General features: G+C 36.5%; 2 protein-coding genes and 1 non-coding gene across 10 annotated transcripts in view; 2 read left to right on the top strand and 1 right to left on the bottom strand.

Annotated features, from left to right (window-relative positions):
* The window catches only part of BLZF1 (basic leucine zipper nuclear factor 1), a 28,426-nt gene extending 11,061 nt beyond the window's left edge, over positions 1 to 17,365 (top strand). The window contains exons 4-7 of the mRNA XM_035010883.1: positions 724 to 923; positions 7,131 to 7,259; positions 11,432 to 11,651; positions 16,028 to 17,365. Of these exons, the coding sequence (XP_034866774.1) occupies positions 724 to 923; positions 7,131 to 7,259; positions 11,432 to 11,651; positions 16,028 to 16,213 (735 nt within the window). The 3' untranslated portion in view covers positions 16,214 to 17,365. The remainder of the gene's footprint in view (positions 1 to 723; positions 924 to 7,130; positions 7,260 to 11,431; positions 11,652 to 16,027) is intronic.
* Positions 11,202 to 11,303, top strand: LOC118014623. Its single transcript, XR_004680332.1, has one exon. It is a non-coding gene; the product is annotated as a small nucleolar RNA U13 (small nucleolar RNA).
* Positions 17,366 to 19,935: 2,570 nt separating the features above from the next.
* Positions 19,936 to 27,382, bottom strand: part of CCDC181 (coiled-coil domain containing 181) — a 42,256-nt gene continuing 34,809 nt past the window's right edge. For 6 of the 8 annotated variants that reach the window (XM_035010877.1, XM_035010878.1, XM_035010873.1 and 3 more), the window contains 2 exons: positions 23,154 to 23,308; positions 21,309 to 21,468 (listed from right to left, as the gene is read on the bottom strand). In XM_035010877.1, coding sequence (XP_034866768.1) covers positions 21,309 to 21,468; positions 23,154 to 23,308 — 315 coding nt within the window. Of the gene's footprint in view, positions 21,469 to 23,153; positions 23,309 to 27,382 lie in introns of all 8 variants that reach the window. The other 2 variants (XM_035010879.1, XM_035010872.1) reach the window with 2 other exon arrangements.

Genomic DNA, 27,382 nt, shown 5'->3' with positions numbered 1-27,382 from the left:
CAGTGTTCTTCTATTGCTACACCATATATCAATACCTATTATTGGACATTTATGTTTTAATTTTTCACTTTTTAGATAAAGTAAAGAACATGCTTATAGATATGCTAAATTGCTTCCTTTGCTTAAGTTCTATGGCACAGCGGTATGTGGGTGGTTCAGTCAGTTAAGCATGGGACTCTTGATTGACTCCTTCCAGCTCAGGGCCATGAGATCAAGCACCACGTCGGGCTCCACACTGGAAGTGGAGCCTGCTTAAGATTCTCTCTTTCCTTCTTCCTCTACCCCTCACTGCTCGTACTCTCTTTTTCTCTCTCGCTCTAAAAAAAAAAAGAAATCCTGTGGCACTTTAAATACTGAAAAAGATCTAAAAAACATTAAAACATTCTCAGTCATATTTTTTGGCAAAATTTATTGGTTTGTTTTCTAATTTTTTGCCTTCAAGTATTGACTAGAAGCAGTTTGTAACTTTTGTGATAATGGTTGGTACTCTTACTAGAAGAGGCTCGGTTTATAATCACATGGACTGTAGATATAAATATGTAGACATAGAGACAGATGGTTTATATAGATTATGAAACTTAAATATTTAATATTGCTTTTTGATATACACTTTAAGTAATGGAGGTCCGTATACATGAAGCACGGTTTCTCTTTTTTCATTTTGCTACATTAAAGCCACTGACATTACTTTAAGTTGGTTGTAACGGTCATATTTTCTTCTAGGTCAATCGAGAGTTAAAAAAGTTGCTAGTGGCTTCTGTTGGGGATGATCTTCAGTATCATTTTGAACGTCTAGCCCGTGAGAAAAATCAGCTTATTTTAGAAAATGAAGCCCTAGGTCAAAACACAGCTCAACTTTCTGAACAGCTGGAACGTATGTCAATACAGTGTGACGTATGGCGGAGCAAATTCCTCGCAAGCAGGTATTTTCTGTTTTAAATAATATTTCATTTCCTAGCTTTTTCACGATCAGATTTTTTACCGTAACCCAAGAAAGTAAATGGTAGTGTGAGAATTTCTGACTCCGATTGTCGAAGTACTTCATAGATTTATAAGTATGTATGGATTGTCCTTCCTGTGGAGAGTCACACCATCTCCCTAAATGGAAAAGTGGTATCATAGGATTCTCCCTCATTCCAGAATTCTACGTTAATCCTCTATAGTAGAAATCACTCCTACTACAATGTTTAGGAAACAAAATTCAACTCAGACCTCTTATAAATAAAATAAATAAAATCACAAAAAAAACCCACACTATTTTCCCCACCTTCTATCTGGAAAACTCAAATATTGTTTCTCTTCCGTGCTCTGTTCTCATAGCTCTTTTAACTGTATTAACTATATAAGAGAGCTTCCCAACCTTTTTCTGTCCATGCACAAACAGAAAATTATTTGTACGGCATCCTGGATGAGGCTACTCTCCAAGAGAGGTGAAACCCCCAGAACCCTCACCTAGGCCCACAGGTACAGTGGTAGTTGGGAAACTCTGCTATATATTGTGATTTGGGGTCTATTTATCCCCCTCCTTCCAGCTCTGACTGGAGAACAGGGTCTGTGTGTTATCCATCTTTGTATTTCCAGTGCTTAGCCACATGCTTCACACATAGCTTAGTAACTGTTGATTTAAATTCAGTGATCTAGAGATTTCTTACATAGCACCAGACGTTTCCAGGCTGTACTTTAAGAATCACTGATAGTGATGAATAAATTTGTAGGAAAGTATTTCTTCATGTCTTGATGTCTGTGATACTTTCCAGTAATTGATTACTCTCTTAAAGTTCTTAATTGTTTTCTAATTGTGCTTTTATAGGATGGATGTGGAGAAAGGAATGTACTGTTTATTGACTTCGAATGAAAGTTCATGCTCACTGAACACATTAAGAGGCAAATCATGCATGTGTCATACAGATTATTGCAATATGTAACTTTCTTAACATCCTTATCAATACTGATAGTAACAGTCTAAGGGCAATAAAACTTAAACTCAACTTTAAAGATATTTTAACTGATTTAATCTTTGGTCAGTAATTATTATGGTCCAAGACTTTAATTTTAGTTTTAAGAGTTTTAAGCTGAATAAGAATACTTTAAAACTTTTCTTCAATTCTGTTAATAAAGAACAGGTTAAATAAATTTTGGAATATCCAATCAGAAGAAAACATGAAGCTGTTGTTTTTTAAAAGGAGAAATAGCTCTATATATGTTAATGTAAAAAAAAAAAACAAGATTATTAGATGAAAAAAACAAGGCATAGAAAATTTTGTATTAAATAATCTCTTTCTTGTAAATAAAATGGATATGTTTATTTTTAACATGTACTTTTATGTTGACATATCCATAAAATTTTTTTTTTCCTAGAGAAATATATAAGAAACTCGATTGGTTATTTTATTGGTTTATACAAGAAGGATGGGGATGCTGGACAGGAGGAAAGACTTAGTTTCCCTTTTATATAAGCCTTTTTATATTATTTAATATTTTTCTAAGGACAAGAAGGTAACTGAGTGATAAGAAAGCAACTCTTTTTTGTTTTCCTCTAAAATTTCCTGTATTTAAAAACATTTAATTAGCAGAGCTTCCAGGACCGGCAGAAACTGAAAGAACATATAAGCCGGCCCTGCAAGAAATATTAAGGGGGGTTCTATAAAAGGAGAAAGACCCCAAGAGTGGTACAGAACAGAAATTTACAGAGACAATCTATAAAAACAAGGGCTTCATAGGCAACATGATGAAAACAAATTCGTATCTTTCAGTAATCACTCTCAACATGAACAGCCTAAATGCTCCCATAGGGTTGCAGATTGGATAAAAAGATAGGACCCATCCATATGCTGCCTACAAGAGACTCATTTTGAACCTAAAGATACATCCAGACTGAAACCGAAGGGATGGAGATCCATCTTCCATGCCAACAGACCTCAAAAGAAAGCTGGGGTAGCAATTCTTATATCAGACAAATTAGATTTTAAACTAAAGTCTGTAATAAGAGACACAGAAGGACACTATATCATTCTTAAAGTGTCTATCCAACAAGAAGATCTAACAATTGTAAATATCTATGCCTCCAACATGGGAGCAGCCATCTACATAAGCCAACTGTTAACCAAAATAAAGAGTTATATTGATAACAATATGTTAAGTGTAGGAGATCTCAGTACTCCACTCTCAGCAATGGACAGATCATCTAAGCAGAAAATCAACAAGGAAACAAGAGCTCTGAATGATACATTGGACCAGATGGACCTCATAGATATTTACAGAACATTCCACCCTAAAACAACAGAATACTCATTCTTCTCGAGCGCACATGGAACTTTCTCCAGAAGAGACCATATACTGGGTCACAAATCAGGTCTCAACCGATACCAAAAGATTGAAATTATTCCCTGCATATTCTCAGACCCTAATGCTTTAAAACTGGAACTTAACCACAAGAAAAAATTGGAAGAAATTCAAACACTTGGAAGCTAAAGACCACTCTGCTCCAGAATGTTTGGGTCAACCAGGAGATCAAAGAAGAACTTAAACAATTCATGGAAACAATGAGAATGAAAACCTATGGGATACTGCAAAGTCCTAGGGGGAAATACATAGTCATCCAACCCTCACTCAAAAAAACAGAAAAATCCCGAACTCACCAACTAACTTTACACCTTAAAGAACTTGAGAAAAAGCAACAAATGCCTAAGCCACGTGTTAGAAGAGAAATAATTATTAGAGCAGAGATCAATGAATTAGAAAACAGAAACACAGTAGAGCAAATCAACGAAACTAGAAGCTGGTTCTTTGAAAGAATTAATAAGATCAGTAAACCACTGGCCAGATGTATCCAAAAGAAAAGAGAAAGGACCCAAATTAATAAAATTATGAATGAAAGGAGAGAGATCACAACTAACACCAAGGAAATAGAAACAATTATTAGAAATTATTATCAACAACTATATGCCAATAAAATAAGCAACCTGGAAGAAATGAATGTCTTCCTGGAAACCTATAAACTCTCAAGACTGAAATAGAAAGAGATAGACAACCTGAATAGACCAATAACCAGTAATGAAATTGAAGCAGTGATCAAAAACCTCCCAAAAAACAAAAGTGTCCAGGGCCTGATGGATTCCCTGGGGAATTCTACCAATATTCAAAGAAGAAATAATACCTATTCTCCAGAAGCTGTTTCAAAAGAAATAGAAACAGAAGGAAAGCTTCCAGACTCATTCTATGAGGCCAGCATTACCTGAACCCCAAACCAGGCAAAGACCCCATCAAAAAAGAATTTCAGACTGATATCCCCGATGAATATGGATTCCAAATCCTCAACAACATGCTAGCTAATAGGATCCAACAATACATTAAAAGGATCATCCACCACGAACAAGTGGGATTTATCCCTGGGATGCAAGGGTGGTTCAACATTCGCAAATCAATCAGTGTGATAGAACACATTGATAAGAGGAGAGAGAAGAATGATATGGTCCTCTCAGTTGATGCACAAAAAGCATTTGACAAAATGCAACATCCTTTCCTCATTAAAACTCTTCAGAGTATAGGGATAGAGGGAACATTCCTCAAGTTCATAAAATCCATCTATGAACAACCCACAGCAAATATCATTCTCAATGGGGAATAGCTGGGAGCCTTTCCCTTAAGATCAGGAACACGTCAAGGATGCCCACTCTCGCCACTATTGTTCAACATAGTACTAGAAGTCCTAGCAACAGCAATCACAATAAAAAGAAATAAAAGGTATTCAAATTGACAAAGAAGTCAAACTCTCTCTCTTCGCAGATGACATGATACTTTATGTGGAAAACCCAAAGCCTTCACCCCCAAATTACTAGAACTCATACAGCAATTCAGTGATGTGGCAGGATACAAAATCAATGCACAGAAATCAGTTACTTTCTTATACACTAATGCAACTGTAGAAAGAGAAATTAGAGAAACGATTCCATTTACAATAGTACCAAAAGCCGTAAGATACCTCAGAATAAACCTAACCAAAGAGGTAAAGGATCTATACTCTAGGAACTACAGAACACTCATGAAAGAAATTGAAAACACAAAAAGATGGAAAAACATTCCATGCTCATGGATCAGAAGAATAAACATTGTTAAAGTGTCGATGCTGCCCAGAGCAATCTGTACCTTCAGTGCCATCCCGATCAAAATACCAATGGCATTTTCCAAAGTGCTGGAAAAAACGATCTTAAAATTTGTATGGAATCAGAAAAGACCCCGAATCACCAAGGAAATGTTGAAACAGAAAAAAAACAGAGTTGGGGGCATCACGTTGCCTGATTTCAAGTTATATTACAAAGCTGTGATCACCAAGACAGCATGGTACTGGCACAAAAACAGACACATAGATCAATGGAACAGAATAAAGAGCCCAGATATTGACCCTCAACTCAATGGTCAAATAATCTTTGACAAAGCAGGAAAAAATATGCAATGGAAAAAAGTCCGTCTCTTCAATAAATGGTGCTGGGAAAATTGGACAGCTATATACAGAAGAATGAAACTCGACCAGCCTCTTACACCATACATAAAGATAAACTCAAAATCAATGAAAACTCAATGTGAGACAGGAATCCATCCAAATCCTAGAGGAGAACATAGGCAGTAACTTCTTCGACATCGGCCACAGCAACTTCTTTCAAGACATGTCCCCAAAGGCAAGGGAAACAAAAGCAAAAATGAACTTTTGGGACTTCATCAAGATAAAAATCTTCTGCACAGCAAAGGAAACAGTCAACAAAACAAAGAGGCAACGCACGGAATGTGAGAAGGTTTTTGCAAGTGACACTACAGACAAAGGGCTGATATCCAAGGTCTATAAAGAACTTCTCAAATTCAACACCCAAAAAACAAATAAGTCAAAAAGTGGGCAGAAGATATGAACAGACACTTCTCCAAAGAAGACATACAAATGGCTAACAGACACATGAAAAAATGTTCATCATCATTAGCCATCATGGAAATTCAAATCAAAACCACATTGAGATACCACCTTACACCAGGTAGAATGGCAAAAATTGACAAGGCAAGAAACAACAAATGTTGGAGAGGTTGTGGAGAAAGGGGAACCCTCTTACACTGTTGGTGGGGGTGCAAGTTGGTACAGCCACTTTGGAAAACAGTGTGGAGATTCCTCAAAAAATTAAAAATAGAGCTACCCTATGACCCAGCAATTGCACTGCTGGGTATTTACCCCGCAGATGTAGTGAAAAGAAGGTCCATAAGCACCCCAGTGTTCATAGCAGCAATGTCCACAATAGCCAAACTGTGGAAAGAGCTGAGATGCCCTTCAACAGACAAGTGGATAAAGAAGATGTGGTCCATATATACAGTGGAATATTACTCAGCCATCAGAAAGGATGAATACCCAACTTTTGCATCAACATGGATGGGACTGAAGGAGATTATGCTAAGTGAAGTAAGTCAAGCAGAGAAAGTCAATTATCATATGGTTTCACTTATTTGTGGAAAATAAGGAATAGCATGGAGGACATTAGGAGAAGGAAGGGAAAAATGAAGGAAGGGAAATTGGAGGGAGAGACGAACCATGAGAGACTATGGACTCCGAGAAACAAACTGAGGGTTCTAGAGGGGAGGGGGGTGGGGGGATGGGTTAGCCCAGTGATGGGTGTTAAGGAGGGCACGTATTGCATGGAGCACTGGGTGTTATATGCAAACAATGAATCATGGAATGCTACATCAAAACCTAATGATGTACTACTGTGTAGTGACTAACATAATAAAATTTTTAAAAAGTTAAAAATAAATTAAAAATAAAAAAATAAATATAAAAACATTTAATCAATGTTAATTTTTTTCAAAATTTGGTCAATCTAGAGTTAGATTGAGGTACATTCCAAAAGTCACTCTATAGGAAAGTTAAATAACTTTTTCTTTGTCATTTTGTAAACAAATATTTTTTAAATCCTTTCAACGAGTTCTAAGATCATAAACATTTTAAATGCTTTTTAGTGAAGATTTAAAAATGGAGAAGTAACTTGACTGTGTTCAGTCTTCTTCGTAAGCTTTTGAAAATGAAAATGAAGTATATTAACTTCTTTACAGTGTGTTACTGTCAGAGAATTTATATGTGATTTTTTCATCTTTTCCAGGGTAATGGCAGATGAGTTAACCAGTTCCAGAGCAGGATTGCAGCGTCAAAACCGCGATGCACAGAGTGCTATTCAAGATCTCCTGAGTGAACGGGAACAGTTTCGTCAGGAAATGATAGCTACCCAGAAGTATGGCATTTGTTTACATTCTGACCCCTTCTTTCTCTTGCAATTTTTGTTACTGTGATAGTTCTTTAGTGTTTCTACATTTAATAACTTTTATTGAGCATATTCTTCAAATAGCATTTTAAAATAGATGCCCAGAGAGGGAAGAAGACCAAAAAAAAATAAGACTACATGCTTCTTATGTTCTTAATTGAGAGAGAAATAATTATAGCTATAATAGAAGAAATCTCTGGGTTTAAAAGTAGTTTTTGGTTATAGTTATAGCAGTTTTGTATAATTTTTGGTAAAAGCCAAAAAGTATACCTATCTTTCCTTTGGAAGGAGATCTTTTTAAGGACTATTCTACAGTATTAGAGTTTACTTTCAGGCACTCCAGAACTTCTTTTAAGGAAGAACATCAATTTATACTTCTATACACAGATCTTCCTCGACTTATAATGGGGTGGCATCCCAATAAACTCATTGCAAGTTGAAAATATCATAAGTCAAAAATTAATTCAATATACCTAGCCTACTGAACATCATGGCTTAGCCTAGCCTACCTTAAACATGCTCCTTACATTAGCCTGTACTTGGGCAAAATCATCTCATACAAAGCCTATCCTATCATAGAGTGTTGAATATCTCAGTAATTGAACACTGCACTGAAAGTGAAAAACAGAATGGTTGTACAGGTACAAAACTGTTGTATCGGTTGTTTACCCTCATGATCATGTAGCTTGCTAGGAGCTGTGGCTTTCTCCCACTGTCCAGCAACATGAGAAATATGGTACTGCATATTGCTAGACCAGAAATAGATAAAAATTCAAAATTCAAAGTACAGTTTTTATTCAATGTTAATCACTTTCACACCGTCATTAGTCAAAAAGTCATTCACCGAACCATCATAAGTCAAGGCCTATAATTGATTTATTACAAATCAAATCAGTAAGAGTTGAAGAAATCACGGGAAATTATAAGAATAAAAACATAATACAGATGACCCTCGAACAACACAGGGGTTGGGGAGGCTGACCCTCCCTGCAGTTGAAAATTCTTGCATAACTTTTGACTCCCGCAAAAATGTACCTACTTACAGCTTACTCTTGACCAGAAGTCTTACCAATAATATAAATAGTTGGGCGCCTGGGTGGCTCAGTTGGTTAAGCGACTGCCTTCAGCTCAGGTCATGATCCCAGGGTCCTGGGATCAAGTCCCGCATCGGGCTTCCTGCTCTGCGGGGAGCCTGCTTCTCCCTCTCCCACTCCCCCGCTTGTGTTCCCTCTCTCGCTGTGTCTCTCTCTGTCAAATAAATAAATAAAATCTTTAAAAATATATATATAATATAAATAGTTAACACATATTTTATATGTTCTACATATTATATAGTACATTCTTAACAATAAAGTAAGCTAGAGAAAATAAATTGTTACTAAAATCATAAGGAAGAGAAAAAATAAACTAAAATCATAAGGAAGAGAAAATACATCTACGGCACTATACTGTATTTATCAAAAAAAATCGGCCTTTAAGTGGACCCACATAGTTCAAACCCATGTTGTTCAAGGGTAAACTGTATATCAAAATATCAGATTTCGTGGGAGGCAACTAAAGCAGTGTTTAGAGGGAAATTTATAGCTTCTTTAAATGCTCATATTAGAAAATAAAGGTCTTGTTGGTAATATAAGCTTCATCTTTAAGAAACGCAAAGAGCAAATTAAGCAGACAAAAGAAAATAATAAGAATGGGAGCAGAAATAATGAAATAGAAAGCCAAATGCTGGTTCTTTGAAGAGATAAATTTAAGAAACCTCTAGGCAGTATGATCGGGGAAAAAAAAAAAAAAACAACCCCAAAGGAATGAGGAGTGGGTATTTCACGTAGACTCTATAGACATAAAAAGATGATAAGGGGATACTATGAAGAACTCTGTGCCAGTAAATTCAACACCTTAAATGAAATGGACAGAGTGCTTAAAAGACATTAAACTACCAAAGGGTACTCAAGACAAAGAGCCTGAATAGCCTGACCTATTAAAGCAATTGAATTTTTAGTTAAAAACCATTCAACCCACAGAATGGGAGAAGATATTTGCAAATGACACTACAGACAAAGCACTGATTTCGAAGATCTATAAAGAAGTTCTCAAACTCAACACCCAAAAAAACAAATAATCAAGTCAAAAAATAGGCAGAAGACATGAACAGACACTTCTCCAAAGAAGACATACAAATGGCTAACAGACACATGAAAAAATGTTCATCATCATTAGCCATCATGGAAATTCAAATCAAAACCACATTGAGATACCACCTTACACCAGGTAGAATGGCAAAAATTGACAAGGCAAGAAACAACAAATGTTGGAGAGGTTGTGGAGAAAGGGGACCCCTCTTACACTGTTGGTGAGAATGCAAGTTGATACAGCCACTTTGGAAAACAGTGTGGAGATTCCTCAAAAAATTAAAAATAGAGCTACCCTATGACCCAGCAATTGCACTCCTGGGTATTTACCCCAAAGACACAGATGTAGTGAAAAGAAAGGCCATAAGCATTCCAGTGTTCATAGCAGCAATGTCCGCAGTAGCCAAACTGTGGAAAGAGCCGAGATGCCCTTCAACAGATGAATGGATAAAGAAGATGTGGTCCATATATACAGTGGAATATTACTCAGCCATCAGAAAGGATGAATACCCAACTTTTGCATCAACATGGATGGGACTGGAGGAGATTATGCTAAGTGAAATAAGCAGAGAAAGTCAATTATCATATGGTTTCACTTATTTGTGGAAAATAAGGAATAGCATGGAGGACATTAGGAGAAGGAAGGGAAAAATGAAGGAAGGGAAATTGGAGGGAGAGACGAACCATGAGAGACTATGGACTCCGAGAAACAAACAGGGTTTTAGAGGGGAGATAGGTTGGGGGATGGGTTAGGCCGGTGATGGGTATTAAGGAGAGCACGTATTGCATGGAGCACTGGGTGTTAGATGCAAACAATGAATCATGGAACACTACATCAAAAACTAATGATGTATTGGGGCGCCTGGGTGGCTCAGTCGTTAAGCGTCTGCCTTCGGCTCAGGTCATGGTCCCAGGGTCCTGGGATCGAGCCCCGCATCGGGCTCCCTGCTCTGCGGGAAGCCTGTTTCTCCCTCTTCCTCTCCCCCTGCTTGTGATCCTGCTCTCACTGTGTCTCTCTCTGTCAAATAAATAAATAAAATCTTTAAAAAAAAAAAAAAAACTAATGATGTATTGTATGGTGACTAACATCACCTAATAAAATTAAATTAAATTAAAAAAAATAATAATAACCTTTCAATAAAGAAAACTCCAGGCATAAATGGATTTACTGAAGGATACTAGCAAACAACTAAGGAAAACATAAAGCCAAATTTACAAAAACTCTTCTAGAAAACAGGAGAAGGAAATAATTTCCAACTGACTTTATGAGGCAGCATTATCTTGATACCAAAACCAGACAGAGATATTACAAGAAAACTACAGACCGGTATTTCCAATGAACATAGATGCAAAAGTCCTAATCCAACAATATATAAAAAGAAGATATATATATCCTTATACATCATGGCCAAATATATTTTATCCTAGGGTTTGTAAGTTGGTTTATCATTCAAAAATCCGTTAATGTAACTCATGAAAAAACACATAATAGATACACAAGTCAGATCAATTACTACTACTACTACTACTACTACTACTACTACTAATACAATCCTATTACTACTAGATGAGTATATTAGTATATTTTACCTGTACTAAAATATGAGAACTAAAAAAAGTACTGTTTGGGGCACCTGGGTGGCTCCGTCAGAAGTACTGTTTGTTGAATGACTCCCAGATAATTACCTGATAAATATATAAATGCTTTCTGTAGTCTTATTTTACCAGAATTCCCAATTTATTGAACTCTGAGAAAAAGATATAGGAGAAAGATACTATGTAGATCCTTTTGTAGTTCATAAGCGTGATGATTGGGTGTTCACGTCGTTGTGTGACGTACCTCCCTCAAACCTTGTTACAACCTCGGCACATTACCCCTCTGACGTGAAAAAAAGAAAAAAAGAGATACTATGTGATTTGTGAAGAATTTCAGGTTTCTCATTTATTGAGTATTCTTGATTTTCATGTTTTATCCTCTTATTAATATTCAGTGTTCCTGTGTGTTCTGTGCAGATTATTGGAGGAGCTCCTGGTGTCCTTGCAGTGGGGAAGAGAGCAAACTTACTACCCTAGTACACAGCCTCACACCACAACAGAACTAGCATTAAAAAATCACAAGTTGGCAAAAGCTGTAAATGCTCATCTTCTGGGAAATGTTGGCACTAACGGTCAAAAAAAGATTCCATCAACGGTTGAATTCTACAGCACCCCAGCAGAAAAAATGGCTGAAACGGTAAAATATTTCTCTTTTCTGGACTGTGGAACTTCTAAGACTGTCCTCTTACTCAAAGGTGGTATGTTATAATGCAAAGTGCTTGGCATTAGGAGTTAGGAATTATGGGATCTAAACCTGATTCTCGTGCTAATGAGCTTGTGATCTTGGAGAAAATTGTTTCCTCATCCGTGCTTTAATTCCTGAAACATTTTTTACTCTGTCCTTAAGGAGCAAATTAGTTGTTTTGAAAGGGCCTGTCTTTTAGCTACTGAATCAGTGATAATCTTGTACTTGAGTTCATTGTGATATGAAAATTAGTGTAGAATTTTTAATTCAACAATCATGAGTAGATAATAGATTACTTCTGACATCAGAAATTATTTGTTAATACCCATATATAGATATGAATGTGCCAAATGCTGCAGAATCAAATAGTGTACCCCTGGTACCTACAGTCCTGGGTGAATTCAGGGTTCATGCCGATGAGCTGTCAAATGCTGTGGTCTCCCGGTTCTACGGGCACAGCCAAGGTCACCTCCATACATTTCAGTGTCTGACTCCTATCTCCCTATCTTAGGCTTTGTCATTAACCAGAACTATTCCACTTTTAAAATCAACTCAACACCTCTCTCCACAATCTGTGCTCTCAACTTTTTTTCCAGCCCCTATTCTTTATTCTGATTACCCCTGTGATCACATAATTTTTATTCCCTTGATCACTACATTTTTTTTCATCTGAGCAGCTCACTCTCCTGGCTTCTTTTCCTGCCGTAGCTTGCCTAGATTTCATTCTTAGGTGTCTTTTTCCCTTATCATCCTTCTCTCAGGTACCCTGAACACTTCAGTCCTTTGTCAGTTCAGCTGCTTGCCTTCTTTGTTTCTGTACTTGTCAAACTATGACCTCACATTCAGCAAATGATTTCGGTTCCTAGTTCACAGAAAAAGAAGGCAGGGGCAGAAAATTTCTTCGAAGTTCCACTTGCTATCTAGAAGCCTACCTGTGTGGCAACCAGTCTTATATACATTTCTCTCACTGGAAGAGGTGTCTCTCCTCTCCAAGGCTCAGCTCCCCTCCAGGTTCAGCAGGCCTCCCCAGAGCATCCCTTCTGTCTGTCAGCTCTTTCTTCTTTGGCTTATAACATGCCCAGGTGTCTTCCATCTAAAAAAGAAAAATCTTCCCTCTATCCTAAGTTCTCTGATAAGGCCTTATCACCTTTATAGGTGAGAACCTTGGGACAGACTGTGCACACTTGTATGTACTCCCATACCATCCGTTCCTCAGGTCCTGCCATCACTTACCCGGTGGCCTTCCAGCTCCACTGTTCTCAAATCATGCTCGTATAAAGGTCATTAATGTTGAAATACTTTATTACCATATTTTATGTATCAGCACTCCGTCCTTGATATCCCCTTGACTTCTGTGACCTTACTCTTTCTTGGCCCTCTCCTACTCCCTCTCAGAACTCTTCTTCATCACCTTTTTTCCTCCTTTAAGTGTTGTTGTTCCATAGGAATCTGCTCCCCATGCTTTTCAGACTCCCTTAGTTTCTGCAACACTACACGGCCGGCTACTCACTGCTTCTCTGACCATTCTTTTTCAGAATTTGGCAGAGGGTGAGGCATCCTCCTCCCAGGCCCACTCTTGAGCCTTTCCTCTCATAACAACTTCCTAGATTCTCTAGGGACAATCCTAGTCCTGGTAGTTTTATGCTTGGGACTTCAACTGAGACATTTTTTTCTGGGTTCAAGAGACATACCCAGCGTGACATCTCCATATGCACATCTCAGACAGCTAAAAATAGAACAACCTCTCTCCTCCTTGCTTTTACATCTGTATTTCCCCTCCCCTCAAAAAGAAGAAAAAAACCCACTTCTCTTCTACTCCCTATCTTAGTGAACTATACCACTATATAGATGTTTCGAGGATTTCATAAAATTAATGCATATAAAGCTCATAGCAGATTCTAATATATAGTAATTTCTCAATAAATGGTAGATACCATTTTTATTTTATTTTCTTCCATCCCATAATCCTGTTGGTTTTACAAATCCTGTAAAAAATAGGATTTGTAAAAGAGGGTAAATTTACCCTCTTCTAAGTTCACACACCTACCCTCCAGCCTTAATTATTGCAGTAGCCTCTTCACCAGTATTGACCCCTTGCTTTTTACCTACCTCCAGACCATCCTCTGTTGCCAGACAGTTATTTTTAAAATGCCAGTCCAAAAAAAAGGAAAAAGTCAATCCACTTGTGTTGGTACTCCTGTTCAGACAGATGCCAGTCTCCCTCATTATGGAATCTCAGTTCTTTCATATTGAATAGAAAGCTTTAAAATCTTTATTCCATCTTCTCTTCCCAAGGTTATTAGCCAGGTGTCCCCACCCCCTGCTCTTCAAATCCCAGCAGCATTAACCACTTTTCACTGCACAGACGTGCCACTATATCTCAAGCCTCTGTTCATACTTACTTCTGCCCAGACCGCCCTCCCAGCACCTCTCTGCCTTTAAGAATCAGCCCTCCCTGAAGCTCACTGGCAAACTTAGAGGGTCCTTTCCCCAGGCTTCCATTGTGTTTTGTGCATTTATCTATTGTAGCTCTTTATCATGTTAAATTGCAGTTGTTTGATTCCCCACCCCCCCAAACTGTAAGCCCCTTAAGGGTGAGGACTGTATTTTATGTTTCCTCAAGGTCTGGCATAGTAATCCTTTACACATAGTAGGTGCTCAGCTATTTACATAATGAATCAGTACCCGGTTGAGTTTATCCTTTCCGTTCTCCTTGTTGGGAAACTGTCCTTGCCTCCTTGGTTGCTGCCAGTAGCATGTGGTATAATTGACTGCCCCACCTTTCTTGAAACACTCCCTTCTCTTGGCTTCCATAACTGCACACCCTCCTGGCTTTTCTCTTTTTTCTGACCATTCTGTTTTACTGTGCGATATTGGGTATCCTCAGGGCTTGGTCTAGATCCCCTTTTCCCGATCCTTTATCCACCACATTCTCTTAGTGAACATAACTGACAGTCCTACTTTCTTAGGGTCTCTTGAGCCTTTCAGCCCATTGCTTCAAGGTTATCATTTCTTAGCTAGATTACTGCAGTAAACTCCCTTTCTTTGTTCTTCCCTTGTCTGCTTTTAATGCCTGCCCTTTCCCCTATCTTCCAACTGTGTACAGCATGATTTCTCTGAAAGGTACCCTGCTTAAATCCTTCCGCATTAATTCCAGGCTAAAATCTAGAAACCTGTCTGTACTGGTATCTCCGTCTCCTTCCACTGTACTCCTTCGGTATTTTCTCTCTCTCTCTACAGACATAGAATGTACTAGCATATAGAGAGTATTTCCATACCCTCTAGCATCCAACCAAATTTTACAAAAAATAGATCTCAAAAATTCAATGGAAAAAACCTCAATATATTTGCAAAACAGAGGTCCTAAAATAGAATGCTGGCTCTTAAATAGTGCCAGGATGTTCTTAAATTAGCTGTAAGTCTTTGGGTATGGTAGTAACTTAGAAGGAAAAAACACTGCTGGACAACATGAGAGTGAGAGAAACAAGCATATCCAACCATATCTGAAAGCTCCTTATGTAAGGCATCGGCTTACATAAAAAAAAAGTTCTTTCCCCCGCTGCTTTTCACAGTTCCTTTCCAACCGTAGTGCCTACCTCATTTGCACCATAACCCATCCTCCTCATGGGATGATCGTTGAGAGAATATAAACATAAGAAACAGGAGCTTTGAACAAGCATGTTATCTTTGCCCTTAATTGGAGCATTTTTTTCAACCCAACAGTTCCTCATGTTGTGGGTCTCAGTCAGGGAAACAGCAGAACAAGTCAGAGCAGAAGAATTAGGAAAGCATGGTGTCCATGAAATCCAAGAAACAAGAACATGATTGTTAGCATAAAATATGGCATATACATTAGAAATAGAGAAATGAAAAGCTATTGATTTTACAATCAATTAAAAACTTTGAAATAGGATTTCATTAAAAGAATGCAGAATCCTGATTCCAGGCAGTTGAATGAAAGATCCATAGAGGGGAGGTGGTGGGTGTTTTTTGGTTAAGGATAAAAATTGACATCACTTAAGGTAGAACTAATATAACCTTATTTTTTTCTGTTTTCATGCTTTTTCACCAATATCCATAAAAGAACATTAATTTCATCATTTTTGAAAAATAGGTAACCTAGGTAATATAATAGTCATTGTTAAATTTAGAGCTTTTTGGAAAAGGGATAAGTTCTCTAACCAATCAAACTCATCACTGAGATGTTATTTTTTATGGTAGTTACATATTAATGAAATGGGGCTTTATAGGTAGTTTTACATCAATAAAACCAAGGGCTTTTAGAGTCCCTAAGGCATACATCTGACATTACTTCTTATTTTCCTTAGGTTCTACGCATTTTGGATCCAGTTACCTGTACAGAAAGCTCACCTGATAATCCATTTTCTGAGTCTTCACCAACTGCCTTACTTGCTACAAAGAAAAATATTGGACGATTTCATCCCTATACTAGATATGAAAATATAACTTTCAATTGCTGCAATCACTGCCAGGGAGAACTTATTGTCCTTTAACATTCAATATGTTGGAGGCATGCTACAGGCCCTTGCTTCTTACCCAAGAGTCATTATTATTTGGGAGCTGGAGTTCTTACAATGGTAGAATGTCACTTTCTATTTAAGTAATATATATCCCCAACAATGTTTCATGTACTGGACCACAGATTACCCTTTCTTAATAAATACCTCAGGATAAGAAAAGAATGAAACCGTGTAGATATATTTAAAGTAGATGATAGTTTCCAGGCATACATGATACTTTTCCTAAAGGACTCTGAAAGAAAAAGATCCTACCTTTATTTTAGGCCCTAAGTTATATCTTGCTGTGTGTTTAACATGAGCAGATTTAATTGTGGTACTCTAATGCAGGGTGGGTCATATGCAGCTACAGCCATTCATTTACTGTTGTCTATGGTTGTTGGGTTTGGGGGTTTTTGGCACTACAGCAGAATTGAATAGATGCACAGGGCTTGTTTGGCCTGCAAAACTTAAAATATCCTATCTGGCCCTTGACGGGAAAATTTTTCTGGCCCCCACTCTAAAGGAATAATAGCTGGCAGGGGGATGGGTGAAGGGAGTGTCCATTCCCTTTTTGGTGATTTATTTTGGACTACAAAGGCAGCTTGTGGAAATACTATGGGTGAAGGGACTAATATTTTAAAACTAAATGCTGTATGTTAGGAAAATTATAAGTATTTTATAGCCACATTATCAAGTGTTTCAGCAAAACGTATTCTCATGTTGGTTTTATGTGGGGAATTCCATAGTTCGAATGGATACAACTTGACATATATAAAAGAAATAGATTTTACTGAGCTCATTTTGACAAATGCAACACAATAGGAATATCCAATTTGATATAAAATGAGAAAGTAGGATCCTTCTAGAACATTGTACAAACACCAAATGCAATCCATTATTAATTTATATTAATATATATTATTGTTTATGTGGACCATCATAAAACACCCTTTTATAAGCCTTTTAAAATATCCACAATATGTTTATACCAAATTACACTATATTAGTTGCAGAATTGCCTATTAAAAGAGAAATCTAAAGACAAATCTGGTGAAAAAACATATTTTAATGTCAACCTAATGAGTTTTTTGTCTGATTCATCTAAGTTAAACTTTGAAATGGCAATAAATTTCTCTACATTCTTTATTTTGAATATTGATTTAATGTGCTTTTCAAGTCTTCATCTAACTTACACTATTTATAATTGATTCTTCAGCCTTTCCTTTGGGTTTACTTAGTATAAAACTTAGAAGAAAACATAGGGGAAAATCTTCATGACATTGGATTTGGCAATGATTTCTTGGATATGGCACCAGGAGCACAGACAACAAAAGAAAAAAATAGATAAATTGAACTTCATCCAAATTAAAAACATTTGTACACCAAAGGACACTATCCACAGAATGAAAAGGCAACCTACAGAATGGAGAAAATATTTGCAACTTATATGGTTTATAAGGGTCTAGTGTCTAGAATAAAGGAACTACAATTCAGCAACCAAAAATCAAACAACCTTATTAAAAAATGGGAAAAGAACATGAGAAATTTCTCTTAAAAAAGATATACACAATAGTCAGTAAGTGTATCAAAAGATTCTCCACAGCACTAATCATTAAGGAAATGCAAACTGATATCACTTCATGCCCATTACAATGGCTGTTATCAAGGAAGGAAAATAATGAGTGTCGATAAGGATGTGGAATTGGAACCCTTGTGCATAGCTGGTGGGAATGTAAAATGGTGCAACCACTTTTGGAGTCAGTATGGTAGTTCCTCAAAAAATTAAGCATACAATTACCATATAATCCAGCAATTCCACTTCTAAGTAGATACCCAAAAGAATTGAAAGCAAGGACCCAAATAGAGATTTTTATACCAGTGTTCACAGCAACATTAATCACAGTAGCCAAAAGGTGGGAGTAACACAGGTGTCCTTTGATGGATGAATGCATAAACAAAATGTGTACACATGCAATGGAATATTATCCTTAAAAAGGAATGAAAATCTGATATATGCTACAGCATAAATGAACCTTTAATACATTACACTGAATGAAATAAGTTGGAAACGAAAGGACAAATAGTGTAGGTACAGGAAACAATCAAACTCATAGTGACAAAGTAGAACAGTGGTTATGGGGGTCAAGGAAAGGACGAATGGAGAGTTTTTATTTTCTATTTTTATTTTTTTGAAGATTTTATCTATTTGTCAGCACAAGCAGGGGGTAGCAGCAGGCGGAGGGAGAGGTAGGCTCTCTGCTGAGCAAGGAGCCTAATGTGGGACTTGATCCCAGGACCCTGGGGTCATGACCTGAGCTGAAGGCAAACGCTTAACCAACTAAGCCACTCAGGTGTCCCCAGAATGGAGAGTTTTTAATAGATACAGACTTTCCATTGGGGTGATGAAAAATGGTGATGGTTGTACAGTATGAATATACTTAATGCCACTTAATTATACACTTAAAAAATGGTCAAAATGGGAAGTTATATATATATATATATATATATATAATCACACACACAAAAAATGTGCATACACTCATAACCACAAACTAATGGCACACTTCTGCAATGGTTGGTTTAAGAGTGTCAGTAATAGTAATAATAGTTACTAAATAAAAAAAAAAAGATCTTAAATCAACAACCTAACATTATACCATAAGGAACTAGGAAAAAAAGAGCAAGCTAAGCCCAAAGCTATCAGAAGGAAGGAAATCAAAATTAGAGCAGAGAGAAAAATAGAGAACAGAAAAACAGTATCAAGGAAATCAAAAGTTGGTTCTTTGGAAAGATCCACAAAATTGACAAACCTACAGCCAGACTGACTTAAGAAAAAAAGAAGATGCAAAAAACAAAAATCAGAAATGAAAGTGGGGAAATTATTACCAACCTCAAGTTAAAAGAAAAAGAAAGGAATAATTGTACTTAATAATTGTAACAAACTAGATGAAATGGACAAATCCCTAGAAATACACAAATTAGCAAAACCGACTCAAGAAAAAAACAAAATGTGAACAGGCCTATAACAAAGAGATTAAATCAGTAATAAAAAAAATTTTCCAATACCATATATTTGTATGAATATAGATGAAAAAATTCCTAACAAATTACTGGCAATAGCATAGAAAAGGGATTATATACCATGACCAAGTGGTATTTATCTCAGGAATGCAAGGATAGTTCAACATAAGAAAATCAATGTAATATACACACACACACATACACATATGTAATAGAACAAAAGAGGAAAACCATGTGATCATTTCACTTGATACAGGAAGAGCATTTGATAAAATCCAGTACCCTTTTATGATAAAAACACTCAGAAAAATAGGGGATCAAAGAATAGGAATAAGTAAAATAGAGGAATAAGAATAGAACTTCCTCAACTTCATAAAGGGCATTTATGGAAAACCCCACAGCTAACATCATACTCAATAGTGAAAGACTACAAGCTTTCCTCCTAAGATCAAGACAAGAATGCTCACTTTCACCACTACTATTCTACATTATACTGGAAATCTTAGCCAAAGTAATCAGTCAAGAAAGAAATAAAAGGAATCCAATTTGTTAAGGAAGCAGTAAAACTATCTCAATTTGCAGGTGATATTATCCTATATATAGAAAATTCCAAGGAATTTACAAAAAAAAAAAAAACTGATGTTGATAAATTCAGTGAAGTTACACAGTATCTATCAATGCACAAAATTCATTTGTGTTTGATTTTGAATATACAACCTAAAAACAAATTAAGAAGATAATTCCATTGGCAGTAGAATCCAAAAGAAGAAAATATTTGCGAATGAATTTAACCAAGGAGGTGAAAGACCTGTACAGTGAAACTGCAAAATTTTGTTGCACTAAATGAAAAGAAATCCTGTGTTATGGATTAGAAGACAATTTTATTAAAATGACAGTACTACCCAAAACAATCTATACATTCACTGCATCTCTATCAAAATTCCAACAGCCTTTTTTGTAAAAATGTTGTGGAATATTTAAATGTCAAATTGGTTCTCATTATTAAAGATAACTTTAAACAACACAAGACTAATTATAATGAAACGTTAAATTGTCTGATGTATGCTGAAAGTGCTATAAGAAGTTGAGACAGGATTGAATAATTCTGTTTTCTCATTTAGGGTCAAGTGATTAAGGTACAAATACCCAGTTGATAAGAACCTTGTCTTCTGAGGCTTTAACAGAACTCCTGCAGTGATTCTCCAGTCTCCATCACACTTGTAATGTTTACCTTTGTTTTCCACCCTTTAAATGCCTTTACACATATCAAGGATACTGTTCCTCCACACACCAGATTCCTGTATAGTCTTAAATATTTCACAATATCTACCAATGTTTGTAAATTTTATAATATGCCTAAAAGAAAGAATTTTGCAATTATACAGATCAGAGTCTGCGAGCAAACTGCTCCTTCTATACTTTAGTTTCTTCATCTGCAAAACAAGACCAATAGGGTTGTTATAAGGATTGTATCAAATTATGTAAAGCACTTAATACCATGCACATTATAAACTCTCAATAAGAGCTAGTTAATTTTGTAATATAGCAAAATTGGATGCATAATTGTTACTATCTTCTTTTTTTAAAGAACAGAGAAAGTAAGCCTACCCTATTTCTTAGCTTTCCACAGCTATTCAAATTCAAAGTTGTCATAGATGGGATTTTGTATAAGGCCCTGAACAAGGCTTGTTTAAGAGGTCACACCTTCAGCTCCATGAAATGATCTACTGTGATCTTTTTTTAATAATAGAAACTAAAAATAGAAATCTGTTCCTTTCTTGTGTTCTTTCCAGCTAGAAATGCTAAAATAATTTAGAAGTAAAGGAATCTAGAGTTAATTTATTGTTCAGTTTGTTGCATGGACTATGAGATGGTATAACACAATACAATACTGCGAGAGAAGAAATTTATTTTGTTTAGTATTAAAAAAAAAAAGAAATTCACTGTATCGCCAAAGATAAAAAGCATTTCCATAATTTAGAGTATGACCAAAGCACATAGGCCATAAGAAATGATAACCAAAATTTTGAGGATAGCAGCTTCCAAATGAAGTACTTAATAGATACTTTCAGTTATAATGATCAGTAAAACGAAAAGATTTGGCTTCTGACATATATAGGTGGCTCTGCAATTGTTTAGAATGCTTTGCTTCTAGTCGGAGCTGTCTAGTTCTTTCTCTGGCAGCTTGTTGCTCAACTAGTTTTTCAATCCGTTTCCTTCGCAACCATCTGTAGAAAGATATGATAAGATCTGGTGAGTATCAACGTGAATACTCTTCTTGCTATGAAGTTATTGCTACAGACTATTAAAGGAAGTTGAGTTTCTTTACATTGAAATGCTGTAGTCACAAAGAAAAAATTATTAAAGTACTAATGAAAATTTCAGGTTTACCCCCTAAGCTCACACAAGGAAACACAGTCACATTTGCAATCAAATACTTAAAATTAACTTTGTCTTAAAATGAGACTGCCAACTAAAAAAAAAAACCTGAGTTTTGAGTAATAAACACAATATTTTACATGTGATATAGGTCCTATTCTTTTGTTTAAATATGATTTTCTAAGCATAGAAAATCTAAGCATAGAAAATCTATCAAGTATTTGATAGATTCCAATTAACTTATTTTTTACAACTAACTGTATTCCAAAATATGACTCAATTAGGTTAAGAATCCCAGCATGCAGAAATGTTGCTTTGCTCTTGTTGGTAGGGACACTAATGTGTTCTTGCTTTTTACTGCACAAAACAGTTCTTCTTTAAAATGGAAATATAAGCCTAAGCATAAAAAAACACCCAAAATAACTGTACATACACATATGAAAGTGTATGTGGTGCACATGTGTATATATACATCAGTTGTTTTCAGAAATAACCCTAAACAACTAAATGTATCAGAATAGAAGAGACTTAACATCATAAGCCAATGTTGTGTGGTCCCAAATTGGACACTAGTTTGAGCAAATTAACTGTAATCATTTAGGGGTCCACTGGGAAAATATAATTATGGGCTGGATATTAGATGAGATTATTAATAAAAATAAGCAGATTATAGAATAGTATATACATATGATCTCAATTTATATTTTAAAATTATAATGTACAGAGAAATATCTAAAAGATATGGACTAAGGTACTGACAGTGATTTCTAGGTGATGAAAATGTGACTTTTTCCCCCTCCATTTCCACAATGCACATTTACTGCTTCTCTGACAATATTTATATATGTTTAAAAAGAGAAAAAAAAAAAGGAAGAAAGAAGCAAAGAAACAAAGAAAGAAAAAGATAGGAAAGAAAGAAAGGAACTTAAAGCAACTGGATTCAATATTCACTACCTCTCCCAAGGGTTACTGGCAAAATTATGAAACCAGGTCTGTTTCCTCACAATTAGCCAGGTAATATAAAGTCTTAACCAGGTAACTGAAAAGATCAGGTTTGCCTTAAACTACCATAATGTGTGCCCAAATCTCTTTTTCAATTTGGTCTATACAGATCTTTCTTCTCAGCCTGAATTTCTTTATAGAAAAATATTTCTTGGGAAATGCGACCCTTTATTCAGTTTTTCTGAGGACTATGTAGGAATTAGCTGTACATTATCTTTGGCCCATTTCTCTAAAAAATGAACAAAATAACAAATAAATGGTAGGCTATCAAAGGTTACCAGACAGGTAAAATATAAAATAATTTTGGTATTGAAAATATCTTGAAGAAAGAAAGAATGGTATATAGGTATTATGCAAAATATGGAGCTAAAGAATTTTCTCACACACTTTTAAAAGTGTGGATTTACAATTGAATAGATATGTAATATAAGAGATAAAATATTTTGTGGGGTTTATTTTCAAGCTTTATTGACTACCAAGCTCTCTGAAAGGACTGTGAGGAGAGGGGAAGCATCTCTGGCCTGGAACTTACTGTTTAAAGGCCCGCTCGCGGCCCTCTGTTCCTTTAAGGAAGAATAAGCATTCCTCTTGCTTTCGTAGTTCTTCTGTCTTTCTTTCTTTCAACTGCTCTTCATGCTTTTTTTTAAGCCATAATCGAAAAGCTTGTTGTGGATCTCTGTTTTCCTGCTAATTACAAAAACAAGCTTTGTAAATAAACTAAAACTACTTTTTGAGGCCCTGCCTATAGGACCGTACAAGAATACATGTTCCACTCATCAATTTTTCATAATAATGCCAACCTCACTCCCTGTACTCCTAGTATCTAATCAAATTATATCACCTTTGAACCAGCAACACACATTGACCTCTGTCAGAAAATTCAACACTGAATTCACTGCCATCTGGCATCTTTCAAAACTTATTGAGGTAATCAATAAATGAAAAGCGTTTTTACAGCAATTTGCAAACTTCTCAATGAGGAGCTCTTTGACAAAATAATTTTTTACAATGGCACAAAAAAATAAAACGGGCTTGAAGAAGGATTGGGATAGATAATATGAATGGAGTTGAGGTCTTTGTAACAATTCCTGAAGGAGCTCCCTGGAATGCAGTTTGAAAGCTAATGATCCAACACTTCTATTATTCATCCTTTCTTTTAAATTCTACCTTTTTTTTTTTTAAAGATTTTTTTTTAATTTATTTATTTGAGACAGAGAGAATGAGAGAGAGAGAGCACATGAGGGGGGGAGGGTCAGAGGGAGAAGCAGGCTCCCTGCTGAGCAGGGAGCCCGACGCGGGACTCGATCCAGGGACTCCAGGATCATGACCTGAGCCGAAAGCAGTCGCTTAACCAACTGAACCACCCAGGCGCCCTCTACCTTTCTTTTTAACTTGTAAGAGCATCTGTCAAGCTCATCTCCAAAATGTAATCACTCTTATGGAGGGTGGCCATAAGGATTTGCAGCCATAAAAATTTTCTCATAAGAACCATGCTGATTTTGTCGTAAGTAAAAGCTAATGGGAGTAGCTTATTGTATGGTTCCTAGAACTTCATGATGGATACTATCTTCAGAGAATTTTCAAAAGTTGAAAGAGCTCTTATTTGGGAGAATAAAGAGAGCAAAGGGACAGATTTGGGGCTAGGGGAAAGCATGCCTCATTATTTTGATGCCTGGCTAAAACACAAAGGAAAGGATGCATTCATTTAATACTTCCCCTAAAGAGAAGCTCGATGGTAGAGAGGACCATTTCCTACATCTTGCATTTTCCTTTTTTTTTTTTTTTTAAGATTTTATTTATTTGAGAGAGAGAGACAGAGATAGTGAGCAAGAGATAGAGAGCATGATGGGGGAGGAGAGGGAGAAGCAGGCTCCCAGTGGGGCTCGATCTCAGGACCCTGGGATCATGACCTGAGCCGAAGGCAGACGCTTAACTGACTGAGCCACCCAGGTGCCCCTGGTTTTTCCTTTATCTATTACTCACATTGCCAAGTATGTTCCAGTTTAATTTATAAAATTTACATAATCTAGGATCTTTGATGTACAATGCTGAAGTCTGTGAAGATAACCCATGGATGACCTAAAGGATCACTGCCGAACACCTAGAAGTCTGGGAATGGCTGGAGATGACCAAAAAGTGTTCATTCTGGAATTATAGATCAAAAGAGGCAAGGATTCAGAGGTGAACAGGATTGATTGGTATCTCTATTCATTTATTCATTTAGCAGATATTTACAGAGTATCTACGACAGAGTATCTACAGGCACGTAGGTACTGGGTTGCATCAGTGAAAAAACAAAGTTCCCTCTCTCATATATTCTATGATTGCACTGTCCAATACAGTGGCCACTAGCCACATGTAGCTATTTAAAGTTAAAAATTCAGTACTTCAGTCACACTAGCTACATTTCAAGTGCTTAAGAGCCACATCGTGGCTAGTGACTACTTTATTGGACAATGCAGATATAGAGCATTCCCATCAACCCAGAAAGTTGTATTGGGCAGTGTTATTCTAGATGAGGAGAACAGACATTTCTGTAGACAGAAAGTGAGGGAGTAAGTTATCAGATATCTGGAGACAGCGTATTTCAAGCAGTGGTCACAGTAATACACAAAGAAGGAGTTCTTAACTGGCTATCATCCCAGGATTCAGCAGAAGGAATAGGTAAGGGGCGCCTGGGTGGCTCAGTCGTTAAGTGTCTGCCTTCGGCTTAGGTCATGATCCCAGGGTCCTGGGATCGAGCCCTGTATCGGGCTCCCTGCTCCACGGGAAGCCTGCTTCTCCCTCTCCCACTCCCCCTGCTTGTGTTCCCCGTCTCACTGTGTCTCTCTCTGTCAAATAAATAAATAAAATCTTAAAAAAAAAAAAGAAGGAATAGGTAAAAAAGTCCATCTCCCATTCTTTTCCTGGAAGAGTGTGTCCATCAGCACACTTGAAAAACTGCTGCTTGAGGGTCAGGCTTCTAATTTAGAATGCCTCTAAAGGCTAGCTTTCATCATCCCCAAGGACCAAGAAGGCTGTTGACACCTCTGCTGCTGTCTCCCTGTAACCTGCTCTAAGTAGCCAGTATCTCCCATGAAGGACATTTACAAACATCTGCTGTACCCAAATTTTTATGGCTGCACCCAAAGAACAGGTTCCTAGGTCACCTGGTTCTGATAGCCACTGGAACTTCCATTCATGAGTACCACAAGATGGTAGCAATCAAATAAGTAGATCTTAATGGGCACAGGAATATCGCCCTGCAGATATACACCTGGGCTCAGTGCAGATGGAACAGGAAAAAACACCCATCTCCCAGTTTCTCTTTGGAAAAGGCTTAGCCACATACCTTCCCAGCTGTGCCAGAGGGCCTGGCTTCCATTTAGCCTGCAAAAATACACTACCTGACACAGATGTCCAGCAGAATTGAGGAGAAATCAGAGCTTTTCAGACAAACAAAAGCCAAAGGTATTCATCACCACTCAAATGCCTTAGAAGAAATGTTGTAATGAAAGAAAAGGATGCTAATTAGTAGCAAAAAATATATGAAAGTATAAAACTCACTGGCAAAAATAAATATAGAGTTAATAACACCCTAATGTAATGGTGGTAGGTAAATCATTTAGAACTCTAGTATGAAGGTTAAAAGATAAAAGTATTAAAAATAACTATAACCAAAACAGACTGTTATAAATACAAGGTGTTTATGAGAGTCTCATGGTAATCATAAAGCAAAAACATATAGTAGATACACAAAAGATAAAGAGCAAGAATCAAAGCATACCACTACAGAAAATCACCAACTCACAAAGGAAAAGAATAAGAGCAGAACAAGGGAACAAAGTAATTACAAAACAACCAGAAAACATTTAACAAAATGGCAATAGTATTTCCATACCTATCAATAACTACTTTAATGTAAATGGACTAAAGCTGAATGGATATAAAAACAAGTCCCGACTACATGCTGCCTAAAGAGACTAAATTCAGCTTTAGGACACATATAAACTGAAATTAAAGAGATGGAAAAAGATATTCCACGTAAATAGAAACTAAAAAAGAGCAGGGGTAACTATACTTATATAAGACAAAATAAATATTAAGCCAAAACAAAAACTTGTATGGTATTAACATAAAAAAATAATGCACACATTAATGTAACAGAAGAGAGAGCTCAGAAATAACCTCATGTGTACATGGTAAATTAATTTTAAAAAAGTTACAAAAAATAAACAATGGGAAAAGGATAGTCTCTTCAATTAATTGATTTGGGAAAACTGGATTACCACATGCAAAAGAATCAAAATGGACCTCTACCATACACTATATAAAAATAACTCAAAATGAATTGAAGACTTGAGTGTAACCTGAACAACTCCTAAAAGGAAACATTAGAATAAGCTCCTTGATATTGTTCTTAGAAATAATTTTTTTTGGATTTGACAGCAAAGGCAACATAAACAAAAATAAGCAAGTGAGAGGACAAACAAAAGCTTCTGCTTAGCAAAGGAAACCTTCAACAAAATGAAAAGACAACCTGTGGAATGGGAGAAAATATGTGTAAACCACATATCCAATTAGGCAACATGAAAAAACCATCAGTACCTCTAATTATCAGGGAAATGCAAATCAAAATGACCATGAGCTACTGTTAGGATAGCTATTATCAAAAAAGAGAGGGAGGGAGGGAGGGAGGGAGGGATAGAGGGAAAGAGGGAAGGAAGGAAGGAAGGAAGGAAGGAAGGAAGGAAGGAAGGAAGGAAGGAAGGAAGGAAGGAA

The sequence above is a fragment of the Mirounga leonina genome, unplaced genomic scaffold (genome assembly GCF_011800145.1).
Source record: "Mirounga leonina isolate KUSES-001 unplaced genomic scaffold, KU_Mleo_1.0 Mir_154, whole genome shotgun sequence".
In the NCBI taxonomy this organism is placed as follows: domain Eukaryota; kingdom Metazoa; phylum Chordata; class Mammalia; order Carnivora; family Phocidae; genus Mirounga; species Mirounga leonina.
This window is presented reverse-complemented; position numbering and strand designations above follow the sequence as displayed.